The 25956-nt window shown below is 54.6% G+C and overlaps 1 protein-coding gene across 1 annotated transcript in view; it reads right to left on the bottom strand.

The window, feature by feature from the left end:
• LOC311307263 (ankyrin repeat and SAM domain-containing protein 1A) overlaps nucleotides 1-25956 on the bottom strand; it is a 95663-nt gene that overhangs the window by 21257 nt on the left and 48450 nt on the right. The window contains exons 17-21 of the mRNA XM_084436060.1: nucleotides 17107-17176; nucleotides 11272-11384; nucleotides 4425-4523; nucleotides 4070-4216; nucleotides 288-395 (exon numbers count right to left, since the gene is read on the bottom strand). Coding sequence (XP_084292186.1) covers nucleotides 288-395; nucleotides 4070-4216; nucleotides 4425-4523; nucleotides 11272-11384; nucleotides 17107-17176 — 537 coding nt within the window. The remainder of the gene's footprint in view (nucleotides 1-287; nucleotides 396-4069; nucleotides 4217-4424; nucleotides 4524-11271; nucleotides 11385-17106; nucleotides 17177-25956) is intronic.

Genomic DNA, 25956 nt, shown 5'->3' with positions numbered 1-25956 from the left:
CAGCAGGGTTGAGTCATAATGAGGGTTAATAAGGTCACAGCAGGGTTGAGTCATAATGAGGGTTAATAAGGTCACAGCAGGGTTGAGTCATAATGAGGGTTAATAAGGTTACAGCAGGGCTGAGTCATAATGAGGGTTAATAAGGTCACAGCAGGGTTGAGTCATAATGAGGGTTAATAAGGTCACAGCAGGGTTGAGTCATAATGAGGGTTAATAAGGTCACAGCAGGGTTGAGTCATAATGAGGGTTAATAAGGTCACAGCAGGGCTGAACCGCTCCATTCTCACCCTGATTTGGGAGAGACGGGGGGGTTTGACAGGAGGCTCCTCATAGGGCCGCTCTGCCAGGGAGGCGATGATGCGTTTCCTGTGTCCGAGCAGAGTGATCTTCAGCACCTGGGGGTGAATAACAGAGTGACCTACTGGACCGACACACCAACACACTCCTCACCCCATCACACCAACACACTCCTCACCCCATCACACCAACACACTCCTCACCCCATCACACCAACACTCTCCTCACCCCATCACACCAACACACTCCTCACCCACGTACGTACCAACCAACAACGACCAGAGGGGCGACAGAGAAACAATAGGAAGCGTTCTGGTAGGGTTAGGCGAGGAAAAAGGTATAATCGAAGTGAAGACAGAGACGATTCATGCTTCCATTGTGGACAATATGGTCACTGGATGGCACAGTGTCACAGTTACCGCAAGATAAAAGAAATGGAGAATTCTCAGACCTGGGGTCCAGCGCCACCTGCTGGGGTTCCCTTGAACAACCCACAAGGTAGATTTTAACTAGCCAATATATACTTATTTTTTTAAGGTAAATAAACAGGACAAGACAGATGTAGCTGAGGACGTAAGGTTTGTACATGATAGTGGGGGGATAGATAATGTTTGCCAGTGTCTTGATCTGAGTACAGCATCTCCTAACCCAATTATATATATTTTTAAGTGGTTATGTTAAATATCTCATGTTTATACTTTGAGGCACATTCATCGGGCCTGAGTGTTTTTCTGAGTGTTTTTACAGACAACTGTCGTTCCGGGAGTGATGGGTGAATGCCGAACCAGGAGACGGGCACAGGACCGGAGGTGGAGATGGAGGTTACCGGCCTGTTTCCCTACAGATGGGCGACCTGTGGTTCGTGGGATGCAGGGCCAACGCCATGTCACCGACTCACCGTGAGCGACAGATAAGTATGACATAGGGAAGAGACCATTTTGTCCAAAGCGTGCCCAATACTCTGTCCTCAAATGCAGAAGAGGGAAGTTTTAGATATACAATATTTAATAATTAGCTATACAAATAAAGCTTTGATTGATTTTTTGATTAATTGATAATTTATGTTTTGTTAATTGTAAATGAAGCGAGTTCATTTTAGTGTTATTTTATTTGAGTGATGCATTTTTTTTCCCCCATCTCTGTTTTATCCTGACTTCAGGGAATTTGTTTTCACCCTTAGGGGGTGTTGTTTTGTTGAGATGAGAATCTTTTTATTTTTATTTCATAAAATCGCGAGAGAAATTCTAAGAGCAAAATCCAATTGCCTTGATCATGACTGGGGACTGGGCGTGTTAAAGTAATTCTTACACTGCCCCTGATGTCACTGTAGGCTACTGCAGAGCCTAGATCCCTGCTACTGTCCGATTCGGTAAATGGACAAAAGCTAGATTCCCCACTGACAAACTACATAGACTGACAAGCCCGACTGGCTCTAATGACACTTGAACAGACACCCTGTTTAAGTTTTCCTGACTGAATAACACAATTTTTCCCCAAAGCAGGAGCTTGCACTTAACCATGTTTCTGAGTATCTTCATCAGACTGCTGATAACCGTTCCTGACCAAAGAGGGGAACAGGGAGACCAGACCAGAGGACTCAAAGAGGGGAACAGGGTGACCAGACCAGAGGACTCTCCTTTTGCTCTTCTGTTTTGTCTCTGTTTGTCTCTCTCATCTGTGGATTCACAGGTCTCTCCTCCCATGTCTCTCAAAGACATTGCCAGCCTGCTCCCCGTATGAAGTCCCAACTAAGGAAGGCGACCATTCCGGACGCCAGAGAGGGCTTCTTCTTATCTCCAACCAGGCCGTTGGGTCCTGATCCGCGACCTGGGGCCATACCAGATTCAACTCACCACGCAGACGGCTGCCAGAGTAGCTGAGAGAACTTCGACGCCGTTGCGTCCCAAACCAAGGAGCAGATGAGCAGCCTGAGAACAGGCCAGAAAACATGGAAGAGAAGTAGATGTTGCGGGGTGAACCTACCCGTCAAAGATGGAACAATCAGGACCAGGGCATTCTGGCCTGTGTGGAATAGCTGTCAAAAATAGCTGAGAGGACGGTCCATGCAGCCGAACCAGAGATCTCAAGGGCAAAGCGGTCACCGCCACACTGTCCTCTCCTCTGATGAGCAATCGGAGACTGACCTTGCCGGTCACCTCCTTCTCGTGGTTGTGGTATGACAACGTGGACAATCTCAACAGCAATGACTGCACCTCTAACCGCACACACTGGAACCTACATTAAACATTCAGAGACGCAAACATGGAAGCTATGATCCAGAGGAAATTACATGCGATTATTCACAACAAGAGTGAATGAACTTTGAAATTATCTTGAAAAAATATCATATTTGTTTACAAGAGTTACAATGGTTGAAACATGAGTTGATAAATAAGTTTGGGTTTTTCCTCTAAATTGACCAAGAGGTTTTTTGCCCTTCTTACACTGGTAACCATTCAACTTTTTGCCTTGTTCAAACTTTAAAATCAAGGTTTTTGGTGAATGGTTGTCCACTTTTAGACTATAAATAGTATATAATCATGTCATCTTTTTTACCTTGTTTCCTGTCATATTTCTGAAACAAGGGGTTTTGGTGCGTGATTTTGGACACGTGGAAAGAAAATAATCTATTTTTTTGTTAAATATTTCACAATAAAATAAAAAACTTTTTTTTTTTTTGCTCCACCTAGTGGAGAGATTATTTCTTTTCCACATGTATAGCATAGCTGAATGTTTACACTTTGTGTTTGGATTTTATATTTTATTTTTGTGTACCTGTTCAGGCACAAATGGGGGATTGTTGAGGAATTTACATCCAAACACCTTAAACCTTTGTCCTCTCTCTCCTTTTGTAATTCATCACCTCCCCCAAATATTCACATAGCTGTGCTGTCTACAACAGAATAACCATCCTTTGTCCCCAATTGCCGCCTTTTTCTCATGTCACATGTCTGTACTCTTGGCCACGCCTGCCATTTCATATGACGTACAATGGAGTAGCCAATCACATCCTGGAAGCATTACATTACATTACATTAAGCAGACTCTTATCCAATCTGTAATCAATAATTGCATTTAACATAGGTAGTCAATGTACTATTACTCGCCAGAACTCACAAGTGCAGCTCCTTTCTACACAATAATCATAATCTACTGCTGAAGCCAAAGTGCAAGAGCAGCAAAATATAAAAACAATAGGTGCTTAAGAGAGAGGATGGTTGTAGTACTTCTTGAAGAGATGAGTTTTGAGCCTGCGGTGAAAGATGGGCAGCGACTGTCCTGACATCAGTGGCCAGTTCTCTCCACCACTGAGGGGCCAGGACAGAGAAGAGCCGTGACCACGTCGATCGACCGCAGGGGCCCCGGAGTGACGGGGCAACCAATCGCTCCGAGGTAGCTGAGTGTAGTGGTCGGGAGGGGGTGGGTGTAGGGTTTGACCATGGTAAATGGACTGCACTTATATAGCGCTTTTATCCAAAACGCTTTACAATGAAGGCATCTCACTCACCCATTCACTCACCCATTCACACACAAATGGCAGCAGCTGCCATGCAAGGTGCTAGCCTGCTCATTGGGAGCAATTTGGGGTTCAGTGTCTTGCCCAAGGACACTTCGACATGTGGACAGGAGGATGCGGGATTCGAACCGCCGACCCTACAGTCATTGGACGACACGCTCTACCACTGAGCCACAGCCTCCGCCCCCACCATGGCCTGGAAGGAGGGAGCTGCTTCTCTCATCGCCTCGTAGCGCCAGACAGCCCAACACTCACGTTGACGATCTCCAGCTCCCACAGGTTCTTCACACACTCCAGGCTGCGGTAGCCGCTGGACAGGAAGTTGTGCAGGTACTCCTGCAGGCCCAGCAGGTCCAGCCAGGAGGACAGAGAGCTGCTGCCGTCACAGCCTAGGGCCTTCACCTGCAGGGGGAGACAGAGAGTCACTACCGACGCACCACGGATCACGGAGCTACGGCCGCTCAGGCAAACCGAGGGTGGGATGTTACGTTTTCATATCAATGGTGTCAATCTGAAAAAAAGACTTTGCTCTCAGCCCAGGTTAACCAAGGCGTCTGGTGGTGGGATGGCTGAGGGGCGTCGTCCAGCCGCGGGGGGGGGGGGGCCTCACCTTGGGTAGAGATCTCGCCGCGTGCAGGATCTTCCTCCGGTGTCCCGGGTCCAAGATCCCGATCTCACGCAGGTCCTGGTCCTCCATGACGTTGCTACCCTGTACCACACACACACACACACACACACACCAAGAGGTTTACATGACAGACCGTACACAATGATCCCACTACACAGAGATCAAGTGGGTGTCTCTATCCGCAGGACGTTCTACTGCTAAAAGGTTTACGGGGTTAAAACGGAGTGGAGATGAAACCGCGCGGACAGAAGCGCCCGGCTCACAGTCAGTATTGATCAGCCCTGTCGCTGCCACGGTAGATAAAAGGGTCCATTTCTCCTGAGTGTGAAGAGCGTCAACACCCCCCCCCCACTGGCCCCCCTCCACCCCCATAAAGCCTGACCCACTAAAGCTCAGTCAATAACCCCCTCGGAATGGGATTTAAGTGTGTGGAGGCGGGGTTTGAGGGAGGTGGGGGGTCACACAGAGAAAGGCTAGTAGGCAGGGGGGAAGTGGATGACCGATCGATTAATTGATCCAAGTGTCCGTGGGGGGGTGTGGATGGGGCTACAGTATCGATGGCGGCCGTGGGACGACAACGCTCTGACGCCACCGGGAGCAGTCCGGCCTGCGAGCAGAGTCAGGGACTGATTTCATTAGGAGCTGTGTGTGTGTGTGTGTGTGCGTGTGTGCGTGTGTGTGTGTGTGTGTGTGTGTGTGTGTGTGTGTGTGTGTGTGTGTAGTGTAATCTATACACAGTATTGAGTGTCAGGATTCATTAAGATACAAGGTTGCTAAGTGTATGCAGGGCAGCAGAGAGAGAGTGTGTGTGTGTGTGTGTGTGTGTGTGTGTGTGTGTGTGTGAGTGTGTGTGCGCAGTCAGTACACTTCTCAGTGTATTAACCTGAGTGTGTGCAGAGAGTGTAACGATCATTACTCAGACGTTCTCCACGAGCAGGAACGCCAACGTGCGCTTGAGCTGGAGAGAGCAAGACTGACAGAGTGAGCAGTGTGTGTGTGTGTGTGTGTGTGTAAGTGTGTAAGTGTGTGTGTGTGTGTGTGTGTGTGTGTGTGAGAGAGAGAGAGTGTGAGTGTGAGTGAGGGCATGCATGCTAGTGGGTGGGGGGGGGGGGTAGTTTCTTTATTCGAGATAAAAACTGACAGCCCCCTCTATTCTCCCACTAATGTTTCAGCCGGAGCCGTTGGCTCAACGTTCTCCTCCCAGATTAGCCGCGCTCGTTAATCCCTCCCAGATTAGCCGCGCTCGTTAATCCCTCTCCACGCCCCGCGAGCTGAGGTGATAACAACCACGCCGTACTGCGGAGCCCCACCCTTCACGGTCCGGAGAGCCGCACGTTCCTCTGGGGGTGGGGGGTGGGCCGTCAGAGCCGGCCAATGGCTGTGGGCCTGGACGACAGAGGGAGGAGCCTGGCCTGCCTCCCTAATCAGCGGGGCTGGAGAACGCGACGGGGCTACAGCTGCCTGAACAACACGAGCAGCAAACTGGCTCTGTTCAAATGAGCTAATTTCTCTGTTGCGGCTGTATTGGTTGCTGATGAGAGGGTTGCGTGTCAAGCTATCTTGAATGTGTGTGTGTGTGTGTGTGCGCGCGTCAGTGGCATAGACTGCCATGTGGACAAGAGGGGCGCAGATTAGAGTCACACACATGATCATCCCACCACTCTGAGCCCGATAACCCCCCCCCCCCCCCCCAACCCCTACCCCCCTCCCCCTCACAGTTCTGGTACTGTTCCCAGGGAGACCGGGGACGTGTCCTTGGAAGAACACTTGAACTGGGATCGTCCAATCCCTGAGAGGCACCAGAGTGGCTGAAAATCTAAAGTAAAGGCAACATTCATCCCAGCCTCCGCCCGTCAAGAGCCCTCATCCCAGCCCGCGGGTTTGAACGCTGAACGCTGAACACTGCGACTGAGAAGAGTTTGTACTCCGGGGTGGGGGCGGGGCATCTCTGTAATGTCGACGCCCAAACTGGGCCGGTCATCGCTGCTCCTCAGGGCAGGCGGCACGGTGCTGGCCCCCTCGCTGACCGGACCTCACTGAGAGGGGGGGGGGGGGGGGATTTCACTGCCACAAGTGTTAGGACTGAGCACTGGGAGGTAGAGACGGTGTGGGACTGAGCACTGGGAGGTAGAGACGGTGTTAGGACTGAGCACTGGGAGGAGACGGTGTTAGGACTGAGCACTGGGAGAGAGACGGTGTTAGGACTGAGCACTGGGAGGAGACGGTGTTAGGAGTGAGCCTAGGAGGTAGAGACGGTGTTAGGAGTGAGGCTGGGAGAGAGACGGTGTTAGGACTGAGCACTGGGAGGAGACGGTGTTAGGACTGAGCACTGGGAGGAAGTGGTGTTAGGAGTGAGGCTGGGAGGTAGAGACGGTGTTAGGAGTGAGGCTGGGAGGTAGAGACGGTGTTAGGACTGAGCACTGGGAGGTAGAGACGGTGTTAGGACTGAGCACTGGGAGAGAGACGGTGTTAGGACTGAGCACTGGGAGGAGACGGTGTTAGGACTGAGCACGGCGAGGAGACGGTGTTAGGACTGAGCACTGGGAGGTAGAGACGGTGTTAGGACTGAGCACTGGGAGAGAGACGGTGTTAGGACTGAGCACTGGGAGGAGACGGTGTTAGGACTGAGCACTGGGAGGAGACGGTGTTAGGACTGAGCACTGGGAGAGAGACGGTGTTAGGACTGAGCACTGGGAGGAGACGGTGTTAGGACTGAGCACTGGGAGGAGACGGTGTTAGGAGTTAGGCTGGGAGGTAGAGATGGTGTTAGGAGTGAGGCTGGGAGGTAGAGACGGTGTTCAGGACCGAGCACTGGGAGAGAGACGGTGTTAGGACTGAGCACTGGGAGGAGATGGTGTTAGGAGTGAGGCTGGGAGGTAGAGACGGTGTTAGGACTGAGCACTGGGAGGAGATGGTGTTAGGAGTTAGGCTGGGAGGTAGAGACGGTGTTAGGAGTGAGGCTGGGAGGTAGAGACGGTGTTCAGGACCGAGCTGACTTACTTCAAGTCATTCTCTCTCTCTGGGTCGATAAAAAAACAAAGCTTGTTTGTTTTTAAAAGGCCTCTCCTCTCTCTCTCTCGGATTCTGTCTAACAACACAGTCCAGTCCCTGCTGGCTCCATTGATCCGGCGCTGGGAGGGAGAGATGCAGACACACAGCTCTACTGGCCCAGGGTGATCACTCATTCTGTCTGGGAACCCCAGGACACGCCATCTGTCACAGGACACCCCCTCGGTTGAAACCCTGTGTAGGCCGACTCTTTTTTCACGCTGAAAATTGATCAGGAATCAATAAGGGGATCGATAAAGAATCGGGCCGATGAGCAGAATCGCTAATGGCACCAGGATCAATAAAATCGTATCAATTCTGATCCCTAGTCAGAGAGAGGTGAGAACACCTCTTCAACGCTTCAACACACTTCACGCCGTCACGCACATCTGCATCAGAGACGGTCAGCGGCGTGTTTGTGGGCCGGTGTGAAGAGAGCTCAGCTGGGAGGTTAGAGGGGTCGGGGATCTAATGTGCCCCGGATGTACGGTGCTGATGCCTCAACAGCCCAAGGATTCATGTCCATCCGCTGGCAAGTACAGTTTTAATTAGTTTTTAAGGAAGACTATCATCTTTCTTCCCAATTAGGCTAAAAATATGCTGCCAAGGCCTTCGGTACAAATAAACACAGCAGATATTCATCAGACATTCTAGACGCAGACTAGGGTTACCGCGCGCACACACCATGACGTCCGCCTCTACAAATACAACACAGAATAATTGATTGGCGACAAAACAAGTCCTTATTTCCAGGAACAGATTGAGACTCTTTAAAAGGTCGCATCTAGAGAATGTGCTGACGGGAAAGCGCTTCCTGAAAGGTTACTGGCTCTGGCAAGCGCTCTGCTGAGCTGAGCTGAGCAGGGGTCTGTGTTCCTGGAGCAGGGGGGGGGTCTGTGTCCTGGAGCAGGGGTCTGTGTGGGGAGTCTTTTTTCCTGGGACAAGGTGGAAAATCGGTCGAGAGGATAGATGGAACGGGATTGGACGAGGGAGGAGCGTTAATTTAGAATTTACAGCTGCAGAGAATTTTATGTCAAGAGTCACGGAGAGAGAGAGAGAGAGAGAGAGAGAGAGGGGGAGAGTGGGAGAGGGGGAGAGAGGGAGAGAGGGAGAGAGGGAGAGAGAGGGGGAGAGAGGGGGAGAGAGGGGGATAGAGAGAGGGAGAGAGAGAGGGAGAGAGGGGGAGAGAGGGAGAGGGGGAGAGAGGGAGAGAGGGAGAGAGGGAGAGAGAGGGAGAGAGAGGGGGAGAGAGGGGGAGAGAGGGGGATAGAGAGAGGGAGAGAGAGAGGGAGAGAGAGGGGGAGAGAGGGAGAGAGGGAGAGAGAGAAAGAGAGAGAGAGAGAGAGGGAGAGAGAGGGAGAGAGAGAGCGAGGGAGGGAGAGAGAGAGAGAGGGAGAGAGAGGGAGAGAGAGAGAGAGAGAGGGAGAGAGGGAGAGAGAGTTACTACCAGGATGTGCCTCTGTCTCTTACATTATGGGGAAGCTGAAAGCCTCTCAGTCAAGAGAATCAAACTAATAAACTGGAGTGAGAGAGGAAGAGTAGATGAAGTGAGTCTGTTTAAACCAGGCAGGAGGCCTGAGCTCTCACAGGCACACCAACACAGACTCACACAGACCATCACACATCTACCAACACACAGCCAACCTGCACACAGACCATCACACATCTACCAACACACAGCCAACCTGCACACAGACCATCACACATCTACCAACACACAGCCAACCTGCACACAGACCATCACACATCTACCAACACACAGCCAACCTGCACACAGACCATCACACATCTAGCAAACAAACCGGCCATGTCACTACTGTACAGAGACCAGGCCATGTTACTACTGTACAGAGACCAGGCCATGTTACTACTGTACACAGACCAGGCCATGTTACTACTGTACAGAGACCAGGCCATGTAACTACTGTACAGAGACAAGGTCATGTTACTACTGTACACAGACCAGGCCATGTTACTACTGTACACAGACCAGGCCATGTTACTACTGTACACAGACCAGGCCATGGGTGATGAAGCCAGGCAGGAAGGTCATGGTCCCAGATTGTCTCTCAGGGAAACGGGTGACCTTTCAGACAGAGTGACCAAAACGCCGGTGGGGTGTACGAAGAGAGAGCTAGTGTTGTTGTTGTTGATGTGGTGACAAGGGCTCTTTTCAATCATCAGTGTGACACGGAAGGAAGTGAGACGGAGCGTTCTCCTGAGACGCGCCGCGGCTCCAATTTACGACTCTCGTCCTCGTGAATTGCGGCGAGCGCGCGGGTGGACCGCCTCCTCCCCCTCCCCCCCGGCGACCTTCACGGCAGGAAGCGACCGGGTGCCGTCACCCTCGCTCCCCGACCGGGCGCCGCGTTCCCAGTGCAGCGCGTCACCTCCGAAGCCAGGAAGGACGCGGTCACACCTGAGACCACCGCTGTGGTTTAATTTAAGGCGGTGCAGCGTTCCTCTGCGTTCCTCACACACACACGCATGCAGACACTGTGTACACACACACACACACACACACACACACACTTCCCACAGCGCATTCACCTCCCAGAGCGCCTGAACCTGTGAACTGTGAAGTGCGCGGTGTAGGACACAGCCTAGGTGGGATGATGTGTGTGTGTGTGTGTGTGTGTGTGTGTGTGTGTGTGTGAGTGTGTGTGTGTGTGTGTGTGAGTGTGTGTGTGTGTGTGAGAGTGTGTGAGAGTGTGTGTGTGAGTGTGTGTGTGTGCGAGTGTGTGTGTGTGTGTGAGTGTGTGTGTGTGTGTGTGTGTGTGTATGTGAGAGTGTGTGTGTGTGAGTGTGTGTGTGTGGGGGGGGGAAGGCGTCGAGAGTTTTCAACCCGAAACACAACACGGTCCTCCCATCTAGGCCCGGGCATGCTGGGACGCCCATCTCTCCTCCTCCATCAATCCTCATTACCGGCCCGCTACCCGCTACCAGCGCCGGGGCCAGAGCATCCCAGCAGGGCCCGCCGGTCATCCAGACGCCCTCCTACTGGGGGGGGCAGCTGGGCCTGCGACGGCCAGAGATGTGGACTAGTCCCGTCCAGCCTGTGTGGCCGGGGGACAGCGGCCGGGGAGACGGCGAGCGGAACCGTAGAAAGACCCGGCTAACCGCCGCCCACTCCTCCTGTAATCCCATTGTCCAACGGAGGGAAGATAGGATGGAATGTTTTGCCGACGTGAACACACAGGGACCTGACTGAGCTGCAGGCCGCTCCGAGCGCCTCGGGCGTGGACATCATCTGCGACGCGGCCGGCGCACGATGACTCGCGGGTTTGGTGTCGTTGAAGGAAGACAATTTTTGCAACCTATGATGGAATATCGTAAGCGGGGGAGGGGCCAGGAAGGCTGGTGTGTGTGTGTGCGAGCGGGGGGGGGGGGGGGGGGGGGGGGTCTAAGTTAATTGGACTTTCCAAGAAAGGCTAACGGGAAGGAACTGCTGAGACCAATGGAAAACTGCATCAATATCTGATTAAACCAACACTGACCAAGGGACACGACACTGGGACAGACAGACAGAGGGAGAACCAGAGAGACAGAGAGACAGACACAGACAGACAGACAGACAGACAGACAGACAGACAGACAGACAGACAGACAGACAGACAGAGACAGAACCAGAGGGACAGAGAGACAGAACCGGGGGGACAGACAGACCGAGACAGAACCAGAGGGGACAGACAGACAGAGTCAGAACCGGAGGGACAGACAGACAGGAGAACGGGGGGACAGACAGACAGGAGGACAGAGAGGGCGGAGGGGACAGACTCACCATGTAGCGCAGCTCGTCGAAGCCGTTGAGCAGCAGCTTGCTCTCGTACTGCGGCAGCCCCACCAGGTCCAGCCAGTCCCCCACCGGCTGCTCCAGCAGCCTGCCGGACGCGCCTGCGGACAGGGGGAAGCGCTTGAGCAGGGAGAAGCCCCGCAGACGGTAGCAGCGGCACCCGGAGGACGACACCTGGCACTGCCACGTCATCCTCCCCCGGCCGGGCCAGCACAGCCGGGCGCAGCCGCACCACGAGGGCAGCGAGGGAGACAGGGTCCACGCCGGGGGGGCCGGACCCGAGGCGGACCAGGGCACCTACCCGGAGCTCGGAGGTGGAGGGGGGGGGTGAGGAGTCGTCGGGGGGGGGGGGGGGGGGGGGGGTGAGGAGGAGTCAGCGAGTTCACGACTAGAGTCCTGCGTCCGACCGCGAGTTGAGCAGCTCAAAAACCTCCCCCCAAAAATAAAAGGGTGGAGTTTCAACAGAGCTGCATCCTAGTTTAGATCCAGTAGATCCAGTAGAGTATTTAATATCCACAAAGACATGAAGAGTCAATACACAACGAGTTCCCCTCAACCAGGAAATACATTCGTCTGAGGAAATGTACGAGCTTGCAGATTCACACGCGTCCTAACAATTTGTTTTTAACAAAGGAGAGCAGGAGAGAAGGAGGAGCGAGCCTAATGACAGCAGCCGTGTCGGTGTGTGTGTGTGCGTGTGTGTGTGCGTGTGTGTGCGTGTGTGTGTGGTTGGGGATCCCAGTGAAAAGTTCTCAGATGGCCGATAATTAAAAGCAAGCCTCCCTGGGCCTCCCTAGTCAGCAGATTACACACGTGCACACACACACACACACACACACACGCACGCACACACACAAACACACACGCACACACACACGCACGCACAAACACACAAAAACACAGACACAAACACACACACACACACAAACACACACACACAAACACACACACACAAACACTCTACAGGAATCTTCCACCTGAACACATGACGACTGAGTGTGTGAAAGGAGCAGCCGTAGGAGTAGAGCGACCACAGAGAGCCTGAGAGTGATCGTCACAGCGGTCAGGATAATCAACAACAACAAGCACAACCGCTCTCACTGTGAGGAGAAAACACTGATCTGTAGCACAGCTTTCCCTCCCAACCGCTCAGCACCTTAACCTAATACACCCTGACTCATTTAGCATAGAGCTAACTGACAACTTGTGATCCGTATTTCACTCAGACGTCCACCTCTGCTCCCCGAACCTTCACAGAAATGACTAACACTGAAGTCATGAAGTAGCACCGCAAGTCGCAGTAGACAAATCTGAAATCAATACACGGTGACTTTCCTCACAAAACAGCTCCTTCGGATGCACGGAACCAGAGCGGCATCTAGCCCAGCTCAGGACCACGGAGGAAGTCCAATCGTTGCGTGAGACGTCAGGATTTTGCGGTGATTTTGTTTCTTTTAAAAGCCTGGAAAGACTTGAAAGCTACTGTAGCTATCATCCTGTCTGCCCGTCCATCCTACTGTCTGCAAAGCCAAAGACACACACACGCACACACGCACAGACACACACACACACACACGTTTTGTTCACTCTCTCCAAATCTACTGTAGGATTCGTCACACTTCTACAGCTGAATGAATGGATCTAAAGAAGCGAGTATCCAGAGTCTGCTACTTCAAGCTTGGCTTTTTTCAAGCACCAGTAAGTCTCCCGGTAAGTCTCCCGGTAAGTCTTCCGGTAAGTCTCCCGGTAAGTCTCCCAGTAAGTCCGGCGTGTTTGCGGCCGCCTCTCTCCGGGCTCAGGCTGTATCCGTCTCTGTCCTGGTCGTCCCCTCGGAGCGTCTCTGTGTGGTGAGCATCCTGGTCGTCCCCTCGGAGCGTCTCTGTGTGGTGAGCGTCCTGGTCGTCCCCTCGGAGCGTCTCTGTGTGGGGAGCGTCCTGGTCGTCCCCTCGGAGCGTCTCTGTGTGGGGAGCGTCCTGGTCGTCCCCTCGGAGCGTCTCTGTGTGGGGAGCGTCCTGGTCGTCCCCTCGGAGTGTCTCTGTGTGGGGAGCGTCCTGGTCGTCCCCTCGGAGCGTCTGTGTGGTGAGCGTCCTGGTCGTCCCCTCGGAGCGTCTCTGTGTGGTGAGCGTCCTGGTCGTCCAGCAGTGTGGAGCCAGAGAGATGCTGGGCTGTGGTGACGTCCTTCTATTGTCCTGACCGTTCACAGCTCTGCTGCCTACGATTCCCCCGGCCGTCCTCTCTCCCTCTCTCCCTCCCTCCCTCCCTCTCTCTTTCCCCCACTCATCTCTCCCCTCTTCACCCCTGCTCCACTCTCTCCTCCCCCTCCCTCCCTCCTCCTCTTTCCCTCTCTCCACCTCTCTCTCTCTCTCTCTCTCTCTCTGCAGGGTGGCTGTTCATTGTCTGTGAATGTGAGCAGACCCCCCCGCCCCCCCCCCCCCCCCCCCCCCCCCCCCCCGCCCGACCGCTTTCACAGATCCTCCATAGATATGTCTCTCTAGGCTGAAAGATTCGTTTCCCTCCCTCCCTCCCTCCCTCCCTCCCTCCCTCCCACCCTCGCCCCCTCCCTCCTCCACGGACAAGCAGCTCCTCAGACACCAGGGAGGGGGTGACAGAGGGCTTGAGGGCCGCCCAGGGACCGTTAACCGGGGGACATCGCGGCCGGTCCACTTCCACCAGAGCCAGGGTCTCTCCGGGAACCACCCCCACCAGGACAGGACAGACCAGACCAGGACAGACCAGAACAGGACAGACCAGACCAGACCAGGACAGGACAGGACAGGACAGGACAGGGCAGACCAGGACAGGACAGGACAGGACAGGACAGGACAGGACAGGACAGGGCAGACCAGGACAGGGCAGACCAGGACAGGGCAGACCAGGACAGGACAGGACAGGACAGGACAGGGCAGACCAGGACAGGGCAGACCAGGACAGGGCAGACCAGGACAGGACAGGACAGGACAGGACAGGGCAGGGCAGGGCAGGACAGGGAAGACCAGGACAGGGCAGGACAGACCAGGACAGGACAGGGCAGACCAGGACAGGGGAGGACAGGGCAGGGCAGGGCAGGGCAGGGCAGGGCAGGGCAGGGCAGGGCAGGGCAGGGCAGGGAAGACCAGGACAGGGCAGGACAGACCAGGACAGGGGAGGACAGGGCAGACCAGGACAGGGCAGACCAGGACAGGGCAGGGCAGGGCAGGGCAGGGCAGGGCAGGGCAGACCAGGACAGGGCAGGGCAGGGCAGGGCAGGGCAGGGCAGGGCAGGGCAGGGCAGGGCAGGGCAGGGCAGGGCAGGGCAGGGCAGACCAGGACAGGGCAGGGCAGGGCAGGGCAGGGCAGACCAGGACAGGGCAGGGCAGACCAGGACAGGACAGGACAGGACAGGACAGGACAGGACAGGGCAGACCAGGACAGGACAGGGCAGGGCAGGGCAGGGCAGGGCAGGGCAGACCAGGACAGGACAGGGCAGGGCAGACCAGGACAGGACAGGGCAGGGCAGACCAGGACAGGACAGGACAGGACAGGACAGGACAGGGCAGGGCAGACCAGGGCAGACCAGGACAGGACAGGACAGGACAGGGCAGGACAGGACAGGACAGGGCAGGGCAGACCAGGACAGGACAGGGCAGGGCAGACCAGGACAGGACAGGGCAGGGCAGACCAGGACAGGACAGGACAGGACAGGACAGGACAGGGCAGGGCAGACCAGGACAGGACAGGACAGGACAGGACAGGACAGGACAGGACAGGACAGGGCAGACCAGGGCAGACCAGGACAGGACAGGACAGGACAGGACAGGACAGGACAGGGCAGGGCAGGGCAGGGCAGACCAGGACAGGACAGGACAGGGCAGGACAGGGCAGGACAGGGCAGGGCAGGGCAGGGCAGGGCAGGGCAGGGCAGGGCAGGGCAGGGCAGGACAGGGCAGGACAGGGCAGGGCAGGGCAGGGCAGGGCAGGGGTAGCTCATGTGCAGTCCCACTGAAGTAGGCTAGCGTTACCGCTAAATCAAAATGAGCTCATATCCCCCAACGTGCACGCTTATAAATATTTAAACAGCTCAACGCGGACCATAACAAGTGGTGGGGGGGGGGGAGGTCTGCTGCCAGGAAACAGTAACCGCAGCCCCCCGCTCCCTGCTTTTATACAAACACACCCCTCGGCTGAACCATGTGGGCGGGGCTTAGCTCCTCAGCATGCATGACAGGGGGCTGACGGGGGCGGAGACCGTGGTTCTGGTTCACCATCACAGTCCCAGGGTCCCCTAGTGACCATCCACCAACCCCCCAACCCCCCCCCCCCGGCTCTGGGCCAATCATCGCCTAGCCGCCTGCACACACAGAACGCCTGGAAGAAACAGGTCTTCTAGATCCAGTAGCTGAGCCTTCTGGCTTCTAAAAAAGGTACAAAAATACACCCGGCGCCTTCCAAGTTTAGCCAATCTGTCCAACTGGGGCACCTTCAGCCATTTAAGAAAGGAGGGCAAGGTCAGTGAGGGGAAGGGGTAAGTTGCTAGATCCCCCCCCCCAATGCAATGGGTCACTCAGCAGTGGTGCTGCTGCCTATCTGGGCCACAGACAGGACCAAGCCCTGGGAGGCGGGGACCAGGCCGATCCTCTGTCCCCACGGTGCACCCACACCTGCCGGGCCTGAACACAATAACACTGAACACTACCGGCTCCACGGGGGGAAAACCAAGGTCATTCCTATCACCAGGACGACACCGGGCTGAACCTCCCCTCTTCGGCCGCTGGTGTAACTCTGAAAGGTTCGCCCGGTTATTCACCGACACCTGGGCGGCGGTAGCTGCTTCCTCTCGCGGTCTATTCTCAGAGCCGGCCGTCCGGCCCGACGCCACGTCCGTCTCTCTGTCTCTGTCATCCCTGCCTCCGTCATCCCTACCCCTGTCATCCCTACCCCCGTCATCCCTACCCGTCAGCCCTACATCTGTCATCCCTACCCCCATCATCCCTAACCCTGCCAGCGTTGCGTACCGGCCAGCCCCTACTTAACCTCTCGAGAGGCGGCTCACGTTTCCCTTCAAGCTGTTCGGGTGGATCCAATGACCCGGGGAGGGGGGGAGGTTCAAAGCCTGCGCCCGCCGGGGCCTCTACCCCACCCCCCCATGGAGAGAGGCCTCCAGACCAGCAACCCCCCCCACCCCTCCCGGGGGACGACGGGACGACAGCAGGACGGCCAGAGACGCTCCTGTTACAGCAAACCTGAACAACAGGAGCGCCACTGCATCACACACCGGCTTGGGAGGGTTCAATACAAGGAGCGCAGTCATATAGAATGCACTAGAAGATGTTTTTTTTTTTTTTTTTTTTTTTTAAACAACTCTGCCAAGGGCTTTGCAGGATGGTAGGAATAGGATTGTCTGATTTTAATGGTAATGCAAATGATCACACAAGTGGGTGAAGGAAGATAGAATCTACCACAGAGGAATGTTTGAATCTACCACAGAGGAATGATAAAACAATCTAATTTATTTCCTCTCCACATTTAACAGTCAACACGCAACGCTGGATATTAGAGAGGGCAGACAAGCTGTGAGCGCTGGACGTGCTTCCCATTCATCAGGACACAGGAAGCTATTCAGCTGGGAGGCGTGTTTTAGAGCATGCTTCTGATTGGTGCGCGCAGCGATACTGAGGCTACCCAATTCTACCGCTTAAATCACACGCAGATCTTGAACGAAAGCGACGGAGGACGCGGCGCCGGACGGGAAAGCGCTCTGCGTCCCGGGTAGCGACGGCCGCTCATCGGATCAGCGGTCGTTACGCGTGGCGTGATCGCCCAGGCGAGGGGCGTGGCCTGTCGTACCTGGCGTGGCGTACTGCTGGTCTCTGGAGAAGTCGATGCCGGCGCCGATCAACGTCATGATCTTCTCGATCTAGAGAGAGGAGAGAGAGAATCAGAGGGCGTGACACGATGAGCGGCCATACCTCTCACCACCACCACTAACACCACCACCACCAACACCACCCTCAACCCTTCAAACTCACCCAAACATTTTATTACACCAGACAGGTAATAAAATACAGGAATAGGCCTAGAAAGAATTCTTCTTGAATGCATATCGTAATACAGCTGCATGTTGTGTGAATATACCTGTGAAGCACGCAGGGTCTCTCTTGGAACCTGGGTGCAGTCGTGTGGAACTAATGTCAATATGTTTTTTACTAGCCTGCGCTGGACGCAGCCACAACAATTGAGTATTACAGGGGAGAGGCCAGCCAATCAGCTTATAGAGAAATCTAACTTTGTCAGGGCACAGATTACATAGAGGAACCTAAATGGATGACAGGACAGGGGAAGCAATATGAAACCGATGCACTTCCAGAAGCCGCGGGGTTTCCTGCTGTTAGTCGACAGACGAGACGCGAAAAAGAACCATGCAACCCCAGGAGAGAAGTCCGGGGCTCTGAACACAGAACCATCAACCCCAGGAGAGAAGTCCGGGGCTCTGAACACAGAACCATCAACCCCAGGAGAGGAGTCTGAGGCTCTGAACACAGAACCATCAACCCCAGGAGAGAAGTCCGGGGCTCTGAACACAGAACCATCAACCCCAGGAGAGAAGTCCGGGGCTCTGAACACAGAACCATCAACCCCAGGAGAGAAGTCCGGGGCGCTGAACACAGAGCAGAGAGCCACGTCAACAGAGCATGCCTTTAACACACAGGTGTGCCTTATCATGTATCATCCACTTATTGGTGATGCATGAGTATAGAGGTGGGGTAGGCCTACACACACGCGCGCGCGCGTGCGCACACACACACTCGAACATCTATCGTGCAGAGTACAGAGGCAGCGGGCAATCTAGCGGTAATATTACACCTGTCGTACTGTACGTGTCAGGCCGCACGCCCTCATCCATTCCCACTAACGGATGAGGACAGGGTGGAGGGAGGATGGACAGACAGACGGATGACAGCTGCCGTCAGACCTGCCAGACGCGGTCGCTGTGTCACTTCCATCTCTACCCATCAGAGAACGGCCTCCGCTCTCCAAGCGAGCCACTCCTTCCATCGGTCTGACTGGATGTCCGTCTGGACTAACTGACAGTGACTTCAGTCAATGTTTTGAAGGAAAGACGTTGTTTCTGAAGGGGTCCGCTGGGCGGGAGCCACTTCTGGTCCGCTCCGTCAGCTGCCAGCGTTGGCCCGTTCTCTATAAGAACTATCAAACCAATCAAAGTAATGGAGCGATATTATACAGGCCACATCTCAATTATCGACTTTGGAGATGAGAGCGATTTCAGTTTTAGAACTGGGATTGTCTGAAAAACTGGCCTTCGTTACGTCACTTTAGACAGGAGAGCGGCAAAACAGAACCTTGGTCAGAGTCGTCCGTCTTCTAATAACACCTGAGTTAGTCTGACACTCGGAAATAGCTTCTCCTGAGGAAATGGACTGTAAGCAGCTTCTCCTGAGGAAATGGACTGTAAGCAGCTTCTCCTGAGGAAATGGACTGTAAGCAGCTTCTCCTGAGGAAATGGACTGTAAGCAGCTTCTCCTGAGGAAATGGACTGTAAGCGGAATATGAATGATTCCTGGGGAGGGAGGCGGGTCGTCGGAGCTCATTATTATTCATGCCCAATCAGCCAGGAAAATTATTAGAATGAAGAGAGTGGAGACGGGGGTCCAGGGGGAGGAGAGGACAGACAGAGACAGCAGGGGCTACTTTGAGGGCTCATGCACTGCCCGGAGATGGGGGGACTACGCGCTCGCCCGACGGACCGCTGCATCTCATTTGAATAAAGAAGAGAGTCAGCTGTGACGACGGGGAGCGTCGCCGAATTATGTCCCCTCAGGCGTGAAGAGTCCCCATCGACCTCTACCCAGAACGACCCAGGACAGGACAGACCCAGACAGAGGAGGACCGTAGGAGAGGCAGTGGTGGACGGAGGTGTCGGTCTTACGCTGTGTAAGGAACTAGCTCTCCGTAGCTGGACGGTGGGCGGAGCCATCTGTGTCTGCTGGGAAAGAGTCACGTTTTTGTTCTGTTTTTTTTTAACCCCTCACATTCTCACTTTTAACCACAAATAATTTTTACCAACTAACTAACCCCTTCCATCCTTAAGTGCTACTGTGTATGAAAAACGCAAACATTGAAACCAAATTCTCAGACTGTAATGGGCTTTATAAATGTCCTCTATGACCCATTCAGCACATTAAGTGTGGGTGTGCGAGGGTCCTTGGAGGGAGAGGCGATTCCCCCCTGGGTTTGATGTTGAGCCTGACTGGAGAGTTAGAACGTCAGAACCAGCCCGCTAGACCAGAACCAGCCCGCTAGACCAGAACCAGCCCGCTAGACCAGAACCAGCCCGCTAGAGCACAAACGGGCCACAGTCATCCTGACCACCACTTCACAGAGCTGCAGTGAGACGGTTTCTCCCTCATTCACACACAGTTATTCCTACAAGGAAGACAATTCACTTTCACTTCAATCAGAGCTGCAAACCAATCACAGGTGAAAAAGGTGACAAACATGCAAACCCATACATACACAGATCAAACAAATGACCTATTTTGGATTAAAAACAGCTATTTTCACCTAAAGGTATCAAGCCTGCACCCCTGTTGCTTTGTCTTCAGAAGCCTGTTTCTTTACTGTTTCTAATTCATGTTGCTTTTCAGTGTCCAACGTTTGACTCGGCAATATGTACAGTGTTATGTCATGACAATAAAGCCTAATGAATTGAGAGAGAGAGAGAGAGAGAGAGAGAGAGAGAGAGATGGAGAGACAGAGAGAGAGAGAAAGAGAGAGAGAGAGACAGAGAGAGCGACAGAGAGAGAGAGACAGAGGGAGAGAGACAGACAGAGAAAGAGAGAGACAGAGAGAGAGACAGAGAGAGAGACAGAGAGAGAGACAGAAAGAGAGAGAGGGAGACAGAGAGAGATAGAGATAGAGAGATAGAGAGAGAGGGAGACAGAGAGGGAGACAGAGAGAGAGACAGAGAGAGTGAGACAGAGAGTGAGACAGAGAGTGAGACAGAGACAGAGAGAAAGAGACAGAGAGTGACACAGAGAGGAGAGAGACAGAAAGAGAGAGGGAGACAGAGAGAGAGAGAGAGAGACAGAAAGAGAGAGGGAGACAGAGAGAGAGAGAGAGAGAGAGAGAGAGAGAGAGAGAGAGCCAGTGAGAAAGAGAAGCAGATCCCTGTCCCTCAGCCCAGCTGTGTGTCCCTGGTCACCCTGGTCCTGGCGCGTCCCTGGCTGAGTGTGCATATAGACAGGGGACGGACAGCGCTCTAGAGACAGGAGACAGACAGCGCTCTAGAGACAGGGGACGGACAGCGCTCTAGAGACAGGGGACGGACAGCGCTCTAGAGACAGGGGACGGACAGCGCTCTAGAGACAGGGGACGGACAGCGCTCTAGAGACAGGGGACGGACAGCGCTCTAGAGACAGGGGACGGACAGCGCTCTAGAGACAGGGGACAGACAGCGCTCTAGAGACAGGGGACGGACAGCGCTCTAGAGACAGGGGACAGACAGCGCTCTAGAGACAGGAGACAGACAGCGCTCTAGAGACAGGGGACGGACAGCGCTCTAGAGACAGGGGACGGACAGCGCTCTGGAGACAGGGGACGGACAGCGCTCTGGAGACAGGGGACGGACAGCGCTCTAGAGACAGGGGACGGACAGCGCTCTAGAGACAGGGGACGGACAGCGCTCTAGAGACAGGGGACGGACAGCGCTCTGGAGACAGGGGACGGACAGCGCTCTAGAGACAGGGGACGGACAGCGCTCTAGAGACAGGAGACAGACAGCGCTCTAGAGACAGGGGACAGACAGCGCTCTAGAGACAGGAGACAGACAGCGCTCTAGAGACAGGGGACGGACAGCGCTCTGGAGACGGGGGACATCGGAGGCGAGGCCCCGCCATCTGGCGCATACCGGGGCCGGGCTTGCCAAACTCCCCGCCCCCTCACCAGCGCCCCCTCCCTGCTCAGCACGCCCCGCTCCGGTGTCCTCTGCCCGGGAGCCCAGCAGGTTCGTGTCCGGCTACGCCGTGTCCCACAGAGAGACCGTCCGTCCACTCTAACACTGAGAGACGCGCTATGGTGCAATAATCATCAGAGCCTGTGTGGGAGTTAATGAGACAGCTGCTGGCGTTGATGAGCTGGGCGTCGCCGGCCCCGGGGCGTGTGTGTGAATGTCAGCGGCCCTCTGGGGGACGGACGCTGGGTCGATGGCGTGTTGACGGTGTGGGCGGGCGGAGCGCCGTGACAGGTCGGCCCACGGCAGGACAGGACTGCCCCCCAGGGGCGTCACGGTAACGAGCCAATAAAAGACCAGCAGCAGGCTGGATCTGATTGGCCGAACTACCTGCTCTGTGGCTCCCAGGAGGAAGTGGTAGAGCTATAGAATAACCCCCCCCCCTCCCTCTCTCTCCCTCCCTCTCTCTCTCTCTCTCTCCCTCCCTCTCTCTCAGAATCATTACTCTGCCTGTATTCACCCAGCTCCAGCTCATATGGGACCTCAAGGTATTATTAATAGGACAGGAATGATTGATGACATCATATACTGCAAATGTTGACACACCAAGTTGACAAACGTGCACACACACACACACACACACACACACACAGCTCCATTCAACCTTGGATTCTGTGAATTCCATGTCCCCGCATCTAACAGAGGAATTGTAAATGGGAGTGTGAACGCGCTGACGGCCAGGCGTGATCTACTGCCGGCGCCAAGTAAATAAATCCTCCTCTCGCCACGGCACGGGGCCATGTTCTGCCGGGGTCTGGGGGAACCGCCGAGGGTTCAGCTCCGGACGCCACGGAGCCGAGCGGTGCTGTGTCTCTGGGTCCCGCCGTGAGGGGGGCGATCCGCGGGTCCGGGCCCCTTTGTGCTTTATGCGCTCTCTCACAAAGAGCAGGGTCAGGGGTCACTGCAGGTCAACAGCTGAGGATACGGGGGGCCAGGCAGCCGGGCCGGGGGGAGGGGCGGGGAGAGGGAGTCACAGGGGGCAGAACGCAAAGACGGTATCCTCCGCGCGGGTGCCGAGGGTTCCGTGCGGCCGGTCCAACGCCGAGGCGAGGCGCTACCGGACGTCCCGCTAAAAGGACACATGTTTCCACGGGGGGGTGGAGGGGTGGAGGCTGTGGTCCGAACGGCGAGCGCAGCTCAGCACACAAAACAGGAAGGGCGCAGCCTGTCTGGACAACTAGGAGCTAGAGGAGGACCCGCCCAGGAAATGGGGGGGCTGTCTCTCACACCAGAGGGCTCTCCCGTCCTCTCTGTATAGGTTATGAGAACAGAGCGCCCCCCGCTGGTCGCCCCAGGCCACGGCACCTACGAACAACGCCGGTCGAACAGCGCCTTAATCTCAGCGGGTCCGTTCAAAAGCTAATATCAAGGCTCCTTCCGACTCATCCAAAGAAGCAGTGCTCTCCTGGAGAGGCTTATGGACACGCTGAGAGATGAGGACGTGCTCGGAGCCCGTGGGTAGCTGGAGACGCCTCGGAGGATTAACCATTGACAGACTCGCACAATGGAGACGGAGGAGAGGAGAGGAGGAGACCCCAGGCTGCTCCTTCTCCAGCCGCCACGCTCCCTTCCATGGAAACACTAAATCAATACCAATAGTTCTCAGTGTAAACAGTGCTTTAGACTGACAAAGAGAGAGAGAAAGAGAGAGAAAGAGAGAGAGAGTGAGGGAAAGAGAGTGAGGGAGAGAGAGTGAGAGCAGAGCTGCACACAGCGTCCATTCATGGCAGGAGCAGGCTAGCCTGAGAGACCAGCTGTGTGGAGTGGATGAGAATCAATACTCACAAAAGCTGGCTTCATAGCGGCCACTGCATCCGTGGGGCACGGGGATCGAAACTGAGGTGAAAGTGAAGCGTGGAACTGTGGATGACTGCCCCTCTCTCTCTCCTCTCTCTCTCTTTCCCTCTCTCTCTTTCTCTCTCAGCCCCTCTCTTGTGTCTATGTCTCTCTCTCTCTCTCATTCACTGGCCTGCACCGTGTGCCCCTCGATTGTCATGTTCAGCCTGAACCCTGGACCGAGACTGACCTGCATTACAATGCGCTTTAAACACACACACACACACACATGCACACACACACACACACACACGCGCACACAGCCCCTTAGAAGCAGATGCACAGTCAAAGACCTCATGCAAGTCAAATCTTCTTTCTTGAAACTAAAGGCAGGCTATCCTCTGTGTGTGTGTGTGTGTGTGTGTGTGTTTGTGTGCATGTGTGTGTTTTAGTGTGAGCAAAAGAGAGAAACAGGCAGAGAGAAGAAGAGAGAGGTAGAGAGACAGGGAGAGAGAGAGAGGTAGAGAGACAGGGAGAGAGGGAGAAGGACAGAGAGAGAGGTTGAGAGAGAGAGGGGGGGGTTGAGAAAGTGTGAGAGACTAGGAAGACTTAGCGGACCTAGACACAATGAGAGTGGTTGGGGGTGTCCTGTCGCCCCTCCTCCCTCCCCCCGCCCCCCCGCCCACACGCTGTCACCCCCCTCACTAGAAGAGCAGAGCAGCCGGCCACCACCAGCAAGATGGCCGCCTCACAGCCTGCCTGTCTCTCATAGCAACAGGGAGGAGAGAGGAGAGGGGGAGGAGGGGAGGAGAGAGGAGAGGGGGAGGAGGGGAGGAGAGAGGCATGATAGGGAGCGCCCGGGGAAAGGAAGGAGGGAGGGAAAGAGGAGAGAGAGGGGAGAGAGGAGGGAGGGAGAGAGGGGAGAGGAGAGAGGGAGAGAGGGGAGAGAGGAGGGAGGGAGAGAGGGGAGAGAGGAGAGAGGGAGAGAGGGGAGAGAGGAGGGAGGGAGAGAGGGGAGAGAGGAGGGAGGGAGAGAGGGGAGAGAGGAGGGCAGATAGAGAGGAGAATAAAATGGGAAAGGGACACGCTTGGAAAGCGCCCTATGACAAATGTAAACACGTTCTGGATGCATCCTGTTAATCCGCGCCGTGGCTTGAGAGGCGGCAGGGCCGTTATCTCGCGGCCCACAGACCCGGGGTTAGCGCATTAGCATGCTCCTCCACAGACCCGGCGAGCTGAGCTGTCAGCGTGCGACCGGAGCCGCTCGGCAGACCACCACAGAGAGAGAGAGAGACCATATCCGCTCGGCAGACCACCACAGAGAGAGAGACCATATCCGCTCGGCAGACCACCACAGAGAGAGAGACCATATCCGCTCGGCAGACACAACTCAGCCACCGGACGTTTTACAGGAAGGAAGCCTACAGAGACTGTATACAGAGACATAGCATGGTGATGATACACAGTCACTCCACAGGAATCCTGACAGCCAATAGAGGTGGTCTCCCCCTCAGACTGACATGAACCAGATCCACCAGTGAGCTCAGCCAACTCTGAGAGGAAGACACAAGAGCGTCAGTGGTGTTGTGTGACCAATACCATTAGGTCACACAGAGCATCAAACGTGGTAATTTTTAACGAGGTGCGCCAACGAGTAAACTGACACACCAAATCCCGAGCAAACTCCAAATGGGTCTGCTTGTCGCCCTTTTTCCAAGTCCTAAACCTCTTACGATATGCTTCCGGCACCAACTCATACGTTTTCAATACCGAATCCTTGACTTTAGCATATGTAAGATTGGGCTCTGCGGCCAATGAACAAAAAGCTTCCTGGGCTTTCCCAGTAAGAACGCACTGTAACATTAGAATACGGTTTGCGTCGGACCAATCTCCAGCCTCCGCTGCACGCTCAAACAAAGCAAAAAACGTGTCCGGATCCTTTTCATTAAAGGTTGGAACGAGCCGCAAACTCGTCCTAATGTCAAATAAAGGGAGCGGGTTAACAGCACCCCCAGGCATGGCCACACCCCCCTGGGGCCTACCTGGCTGACCTAGCTCGAGCCGACGAGCCTCAAGTTTTAACTTCTCCTGCTCAACTTGTAATTTCTCACGTTCCAACTGCATCGATTCACGTTCCTTTTCACGGTCCGTTTGCAACAAATACATTTCTTTATGCTGCTCAAAAGTCCACCCGGACCCCGATGCGCTAAACCAATCCCCACTTTCGTCTTTCCTACGAATAACACCTTTAGCCATCAACCAAAGCAGCTACTAGGCTGTCCTTAACTCGAGCACTACCGCTACTAATAGCAATACCATAGTGCTTCGCTATATCCATAAGCTGATCCTTGGTAAAATCAGCCAAACCGGACTCCGAAGGAGTCGACAGAAAATCATCGACAGCAGCCATAATGACCCGATGTTATATTACTAACAGAAAGTCACATATGCAGGCTGTTATGCAACCTACGTCCTAAGCGACCAAACAATGAATGAACTAACCACACAAAACTATTGAATGACGAGCCCCCACTTTTGTTATGACCCAGCTCGTAGAGTCGCAACAAAAAGGGGAGTCACACTACCAAAGCAAGCTGTTAAGAATATTTAATAAGTGGCTACTTAAATCATACAAACAATAATCAACTAGTATGGGATGTGAATATCAGTATGTCAGTGGTGTAATGTATGGATGGATGCAAAGACAACAGTATGGTGAAGGTGGTTGTTGTAAGGTGTAAACCAAAAGTCCAAATCAAAACTAAGGTGCTCCTGGGGAGAGAGAGAGAACTCTGCTTCTGGATGGCCCTTATACTCCAGGCACACCTACGCCAGGTGCACCTGATCAGGAGCCACTCCCAGACTCCACCTGCTGGACTGGGAAGAAAAGA

Source organism: Borostomias antarcticus, assembly GCF_949987555.1.
Source record: "Borostomias antarcticus genome assembly, chromosome: 3".
NCBI classification, from domain to species: Eukaryota; Metazoa; Chordata; class Actinopteri; order Stomiiformes; family Stomiidae; genus Borostomias; species Borostomias antarcticus.
Note: the sequence above shows the minus strand (reverse complement) of the source record. Positions and strands in the feature narration are given on the sequence as shown.